Genomic DNA, 8,003 nt, shown 5'->3' with positions numbered 1-8,003 from the left:
CTATGGTATTCTTCAAACTGTTATAACCACTATTAACATGTACAATCTCAATTTAGTTCAATTATAAATATGCTTACCTAGGCCTGGTCAAAAGTTAAAACAATTTTTTATTTCATCAGTTGGCTTTTGGAGGGATACCCAATACTCATTGTTTGAGGGCAATCACAGCTTTGTTTTGATACTTTGAAGTGCTGTACTGAGAATTGGATAATCATCAAATAGTTCAGTCAGCCTTTAACCATTACAACAGCCTTTCAGGTGACACCTAAGATTGCTCAGATTTAAAAATAAAGTCATGAAAGTCAGCTGTCATGGTGAAATACACCAAAAATGTAACAAAATAAGTATATACCTGCAATATCTTAAAAAGGTTTAAAGTATTGACCTTAGTAAAACTGAAACTTTTATTTGTGAAATAAAATGTAAAACAAGTATTCTAAAATATACCAGTAACATCGCCAATGAAGTTATGTCATACCAATCATTACTAACAATTCTATAATTTTCATCATCCAGCGTTTAAACCTTCATACAACAAGTCAAAAACTTCCCAGCCTTCTCAACATCTAAAGTGTTTTCCAAGGTACATACTTTATGCTACTCAGACCAAGGGAACTTTTAAACATGTTTGTTACACTTCTTGTCAAAGAGCTGGCATTGGGCCACCTAAGACTGTTGCTCAAATGAACAGCCTTTTCAAAAATAGAAAAATGATAGCAGCTTTAACAACCTAATCCAAAACATACAGATTAAAAACTTTTTACTCAAATAGTGTACTGTGTTACATAGTTATGTTGTACGGCTGTCAATGTATCCTGCAGATTTCATGATTAAGAATGGAAGTGCAGAAGGTACTAATATAATTAAACCACACGGTAGATCTCGCTGCCTGAGAGTTTCCGAGACTTATTTTGAAGCTGTAGAAAAAAAAAATTTTAAGGTAAGATGTAGAATACATAGCCTTTATAACAATGAAAAATTAATCTAAAAGGTCTTTGAAAGGATCACAAGGCAAATGCTGCATATGTCATGTTCAAATGTGTATATTCTAGTATCTTGAAACAAATGTTACAGTAAGCTTTATATTAATCTGAACAAAGCACATCTCCATTTTATTTAAGGAGAGCACAATATTGATCCAATGCGCTCTTTTACAGATAACCTACCACTTTTGTAAAGTCTCCATTTATCCTCTTTTCATTACAATGTTGCATGCAAGTGTCCTGTCTATGGCCTTCCAAAATAAATCTAGTAGGTCTACATCAAAATTCAATCTTTCACCCAAAATTGGCTAATCTGGAAAATTCTAGTTTTCCTTAACTAATATGCAATATAAAAGCACACAAATATGTACATGACTAAAGAGAAATTCTGACCTCTTATCCAGCATCCAAACTACAAGAATGAGAAGCTATGCCCAGTTATTTAATCTAGTCATCAAAATCTTTCTTCACTTTTAAAATTAAAATCTGTTAAAGCATGTAGCTGCACGAGTCTCAGTGATTACTCATACCTGCTGGTAGGTTTGCAAAATTTCCCAATGCACAAAAAAATTGAGGCAAAAACAATTTAACTATTAAATCCCATCAATTAATGATGTCAGTCCCATTGTACATTAAATGATCAGGCCAAGAGTAGGATAATCACTTACCGACACTGCAAAGGATTTTGCTATGACAGCTCGGTATGCAAAGAGACAAGTTACTGTACATGCTATTACAATATCTATAGCATTTAAGGGATAAAAATCAAGGAACTCGAGCCCAAAGTACATCATCCAAGATATCTGCAACAATGACCACCACCACCAGATCATCACATAGTAGTATTTTACCTGAAAAGGTGCAAAATACCCAACTGAACAACACTGTTGAGATTATTTCAGTACCTTGCCAATCTTGAGAAAACAGGGATATAAAACAGTGTGCATGATCTATGTAAAGGCTAGAAGATTAAAGTTTTTTAAGATTTTCATTACAAATTGATAAAGGGTAGCAGAAAAACAATCAAATCAATAAGACTTCTTCCTAAACAGAAATTTGAATTTATATATATAATCTCAAGTTTTAATTTAAGGATAATTCAAAAAAAAAAATTTTGTTTTTAAATGAAAAATTGTAAACAGGCATTTTACCTTATAAACTCCAAGAAGAAGAATAGTGGAGCACACTATGTCCACCAAGGCAATAACATTCTGTATGTCTTCTCCAAATGAATCAACAGTTGCAAAGTTGATTTCTAAAAAATTATCTGCAGAGTTTGCATTAGTAAGTAAATTATTATATTTAAATTATATTTCCTGACCTACAAAACAGGCTCATTGTCTGGTCCTACCAACAAAGGCACTCTAGGGAACCCCACAAATTCATGTTGAACTCTCATACATTAGCACACACATTCAAAGAATCACACAGCATGAACTTACAAATTCACACTATCATACTCCTCAAAATGTTGTCTGGATTTTTTTTTAATCCATAAAGTCCTCCCAATAGTAAATTGGAGTACACTATTGCAATTTTGGAGATGCTAATTTGAAGGTTCAAACAAACCATCCAAATCCATTTTTTGGCTTGAGTACACAAAAAATCTTATAGATTTTACACATCCAGTCTTCATAAGCTGCTGAGTCTTAATGCACTTTCTCAACATTGATAGACAGCCAGTGCAACTCAGAAATTGCAAGAATGTTAATACAAGGTGTGACCCTTTATCAGTCTTCCTGCTTTTTCTGGTAAATTTAACAGTTTCCTGTAACTAGGGTAAATTATGATAAAGTTGCTGTACTCCACTATCAGTGCAGGTATGTAAATTCTGTTGGAAAAAAAATTAAAATTTTTCTCTGCATTCAAAGATGTCCAGTAGCCCTCACAACAAAATTTATTTCATTACAGACAAATTACAATCTAGCACACACCTAGTTGTAAAGCTTTGCTGGCCAAATTTAATTTAGTAGTTGCCATCTTTGACAGCTAATCACAAAGTTACCTAGTGGTCACTTGTGTACTGGTCACTAGTTTTCAGTCTCCTTGCCCAGTCAAAACAGGCCAGTTTCTAAGAAAATTGGTCTCCCTCTACACTCATGGCTGTCTCTTTCCCTTACACTAGTTTCTTTACCTGTATGGTGTTTCAACATTGCACAGAACCAGTGGTTATTCAGCAACAGGACCAACAGCTTTACGTGACTTCCGAACCACATGAGAGTGAACTATCACCAGAAATACAAATCTCACACCTTAATGGAATGCCTGAAAATCGAACTTGCAGCAACCGAGGTGGCAGGCCAAGACCTATGAGGCGCTTCCCTTACACTATTGAACTCTCTGGCAACTGGTAGATGGCATTTTCCCATTCATTAAAAAGCTGCCTCAAAGGACTAAATCAAGTGCTTTTTTGGCATTGCCCCCTAAGAGCCCAATGTCTTCATTAAGCTGGAAGACCATGGTTTTCACCAAGGCAATTAATGAACTCAGTGTGGTCATGCCTACCTTTACGAAATCACCATGACAAGACTCGACACAGCACTTATGTTCTGGCCATGCTTTCCCTTGACAGATATAGGTCTTTTTCACTAGGCCAGTAGACCCAACATGATATTTACATGAATGCCCCTCAAAACGTGCTAGATGCATCTATGATCTACCACTAATGAAGCTATTAACAGACTAATTACAATGCCCCATTTTTTAAGGGAAAATACACAGGATATCCATAGACAACCAAATGTAAATGCCATCATTTTCCATCATTCTCAACAACAGAACAATCTCTGCTTCCATAGGTAATGCAAACAATTCTCCCCTTACAACACACATTCCACAAAGAAGGCAGATTATGTACTAGAGTCAATCACAGATTACCTCGGATCATAAGCAAGATGATAATATACGAGCCTGCACAAGTCTGATAACTTCCACCTTCCCTCAAACTGCTCATTATTGCTGGAACACAAAATCAAGGGCAAACCATATCAAACTTTAGTACCTTTTAATGCTTTCAAAACAATGTTGACAAAGAACCAGAGAAGGTGAAACTTTTTAAGAGAAATTTGATTCCAATGCCTTCCACCAAACATCTCAAGAGGGCTTATCAAAGGCGGACATCCTCTGTAGGCAGATCAAGTTGCTGGTAACCTCCAAGGCCTTACTATAGAGCCCACATCATGTAAGGCAAACAAGCCATGACAGAAAGTCTTAAAAGAACTTCACACTAAGCTGTAACTGCAGAAAAAAATAAGCAAGGCCACTACCCAAGTCTCCTCAATCCTCCTAGTTCTACATGGTCAAACACACCACCTGCAAAGTTTCTGGTGCCTACAGGTCGATCCTCTGCATCAACAGGAGACAACCAAGCCCCAAACAGTAGCCTTCAATGGCAAGAACATACATAATGCCAGAATCCTCACCTTCCATTTAAAATACCAAAGGAGGGTAATCGTCACAGACTAACTGGACACTACGGCCCGATGGTAAATGTTGGCCATCACTGCCTTATGGACCATGCAGTGCACCATCCCTAAATCTCTCTTCCCACATGCCCAAACAGGTGTTCTCTTCAGTTGGTCCCAAAGGATTTCATACCCTCTTGTAGGATATATTTCCATATGTCTTTTGGCCAAAATTCACAGACAACCAAGTTACAGAAAAACACAGCATGGTATTTCTACAGAAGCACTCCCACGGACTGCAAGGAACGTAACCGCGGATACAACATCCACTAGGGATTGGGCCGTCCAATGTATTTCGCCTTGTTTAGTACTGGCCCCTGGGGGTTAATTACAGTCGACCGAATAAATATTACTTAAAATTCTTGTTCAGCAAGTAAAACTGCATAGAAAAACCGCAGCTGCCATAGTCTAGGCCGCCGCGGATAAGTACCCTAGATTACCCACAGCATATACCACCATATAATAAATAATAAGGTTCCAGTCTACCCAAATTCCGCCCTCTAAGGAGGGAGCTATTATTCCTTCAAAAACAAACCCGACCATTGGCCACTGTCTAATCTCATAAAGCAGCATTCGTGTAACAATTCCAAGAGCAAGATCACATCACTTACCTGGGAGTCGACTAAGTTATTTTTCTTCAAGGTAATTTCAGCTTTATTAGAATTTGTTTAACTGCTTAACGTCACCTATTCCTTAACAATGGAATATCATCTAGCTTCTGATTAGCATCATCGATGTATTTCATTGAAAAATAAAATTGGATGTCATCTGAAACATCGTAACCTAACATTTATGTGTATCAGTATACATTAGACAATCCAGGCATTTGTAATACAAATTACATTTGGACTTTTAAAACACTATCCTGGGGTATACCATATGGTTTCATAAAATGTATGAGACTCCAATCTGTATACTGTAATTTTAGTTTTGAAAGTAGTCCTCCATACAAGCAGTTCCAATGGACTGTCAGTTATTTAAATGTCCAAGCAGAACAGCACAGATAGACTTGGGACCAGGATACCATATCTGTACTTATCCATCATTTCCTACAGAAATTTTGCAACAGACCTTACACTATAACTGCCTCTGAGCTGGTAAGACTATCTTGTAGAGAGCACTTACCCTTTCCAGGTAGGTAACTGTTCAAGAATAACATGTTCAAGCATTTTGGATACAAATTTTAAACATGTCTATATACTCAATTTTTTTAATTGAGCAACAGTCACGTTCTCATACTAACTTGCACTTTACACATTACTTTCGATATGTATCACGGCATGAAAATTTTTCAGGTACAGACATCACATTAATTGCAGTTTGACTCCTATTACCCATAAATCTCCACATGTATTTATTCTAAAAAACAAAAGAAATAAAAAAAACTATGGGCCATTCTTTTACCGTGTAAATCCATGAAGTAGCCACAGTTTATTCCTATGTACATCGATGCTTTCCGCATTTCCTTGGTTTTTCTTATAAAGTAATGTTAATTGGCATTCTATAATTTCATCAATTTCAAATTTCAACCAGGTTTTTTTTTTCCTTCCCCCCCAACCTAAGACCCCTGGCCCCTTTGGTTCCCAAGTCTCCTTTGAACAAATAAAATCTGTCCTGAACCGTTATAGCTAATGCGTCTATCAACAGTCACATCTATTCACTTTTATTCCGCCATAAACGTAAATAAAATTAACAAAGTTCACACTAAATAGATCGAAGTTACCATGACACTCAAAAAATGAAGCACACCCTAACATATGGCCGGTCGAAGCTGTTGCACAATCAACATTAATAAAACTCGTAAGTCCAAAACCTCCATCAACAGCTCATAACATTGTATTTAACCATCATCATAGCTAAAACTTCCATTTACTAAACCCAGTACAAACCACCTTCACGAAAAAATCAAGAGATCATTGAGCAATTCTTTTTCTATAAGTATTAAAATAGTATAGTTAAGCTGAAGGAAAAGATATTAAGGACTCACCCTCACTCAGGTAGATATCAATTTTAAATAAGTCCAGCAAATCAAAAATCTGAAAATAAACGAATTATAATAGAAACACTTAGAAAATAAACAATGTTCCCTTGAAATTAATTTTCATCAAATTTAAAGTGTTAATACTTAGCGCTATAGGCAAGACTTTTAAGCATTACCTGGTATCAATATATGCCAAGTCTCTTAACAGAAAAATAAAAACTGATGAATTAAAACTAATCTGTCTCCTTTCATGTGAAAAATACAAGCTACTCTTGAAGAACAAAGGTGGAGTGCTTCTATAAACCTCACTACACATGCTACAGCAAATTACAGCCAAACGCAGTGTAAGCAAGTTTTGAATAAATATGTGAAGTTGTGAACCTTCCACTTGTCACCATGGTAGGTATAGATACACATGTGCACAGTAATCCTATGCTGAGAAGTAGCGGACAAATTCCTCCAAAATACAATAACCTTGTTACTTTGTCATAAGCTACGAGTAGGGTGATATCCTAAGCCCCCATCAGCTACCACAAGGATATTTTTAAAATAAAATTAAATACTTACTAAATCAATAATGCCAAAAATGACCAGGCCTCGTCCTAAAGATAAAAAGCAGCAACATGTCTTGACGGTAAACGAACACATTTCTGGTTCCTGGAGAAAGTTAAAAGGGGCAAATTGTCTATGAAATCATAATTTACCTTCAACTATATACTATATAAAAACGTGTTAAAAACGTGTTATACAAAACTCAAAAATCAGCTTCAGCTCCCTGATTTTGGGTACGATTACGAAATCCAAAGCAGACACCTTCGGTTAAACATTTTTTATATTGAATATTGCTTCACTGACGATAAAGCAATCACTATAGCTAAATTTTTGACTTGGTATTGGTTTCATTGCTAGATATAATGTATATGGCACAAGTATAAACTACACCTACAAATATTTAATGCGTGTAGGACTCTTTAGTTAAGAGAGAACTGAATAATTAACATGACAGTTAGGCAACTTGGGTTGTGATAATGGCACATTTTGACGTATCCGTACCAAATACGGATAGGTATATGATTTTTTAAAATAATCCTTTACCATCACACTACCGCTCAGACTGCGTCAAATGCAGTATAGCCTAGTTAGCTGTTAGGATTAATCACGACCTGATAATAGCCTACATTAAAAGCAATGATAGGCTATGCCTATGCACTTCACATTATAACCAAGTAGTTATTATTGCAAGATTTTTTACCAGTTACTATACACACTCGCAATCGAACATACGTCCTAAATTATCTTAAAATTAAGGCTGCATGGCCTACGTTAACTAGCCTTCACTATGTAATGTTTTAATTGGTTTTCAGTTTAATTAATCAAAAACTTTCCGGAACAAATTAGGGCCTAGCAAATTTCCATATTCCTTGTTCCAGCAATTAACAGTCTATGTATAGTCCATGGCACTGACAAAATTACACAGGAGTTTCAACATCCTAAAATTATTGTAGCAAATCTACGATTATCATGCCTTCACCCTCCTTGATCAAGCTTACCGGGTTTGAAGGTCGCGTTCTGTAC

The 8,003-nt window shown here is 36.0% G+C and overlaps 1 protein-coding gene across 1 annotated transcript; it reads right to left on the bottom strand.

Annotated features, from left to right (window-relative positions):
• Nucleotides 1-390: 390 nt before the first annotated feature.
• On the bottom strand, nt 391-8,003 carry LOC135222042 (uncharacterized). Its single transcript, XM_064260180.1, has 6 exons — nt 7,979-8,003; nt 6,996-7,085; nt 6,435-6,483; nt 2,135-2,250; nt 1,652-1,834; nt 391-917 (listed from the first exon to the last, which is right to left on the bottom strand). The coding sequence occupies exons 2-6, from the start codon at nt 7,074-7,076 to the stop codon at nt 864-866; spliced, it is 483 nt and encodes a 160-aa protein (XP_064116250.1). The 5' UTR covers nt 7,077-7,085; nt 7,979-8,003; the 3' UTR covers nt 391-863.

Source organism: Macrobrachium nipponense, chromosome 20, assembly GCF_015104395.2.
Source record: "Macrobrachium nipponense isolate FS-2020 chromosome 20, ASM1510439v2, whole genome shotgun sequence".
NCBI lineage: Eukaryota > Metazoa > Arthropoda > Malacostraca > Decapoda > Palaemonidae > Macrobrachium > Macrobrachium nipponense.
The sequence above is the reverse complement of the archived record's forward strand: the minus strand, read 5'-3'. Positions and strand labels throughout refer to the sequence as shown.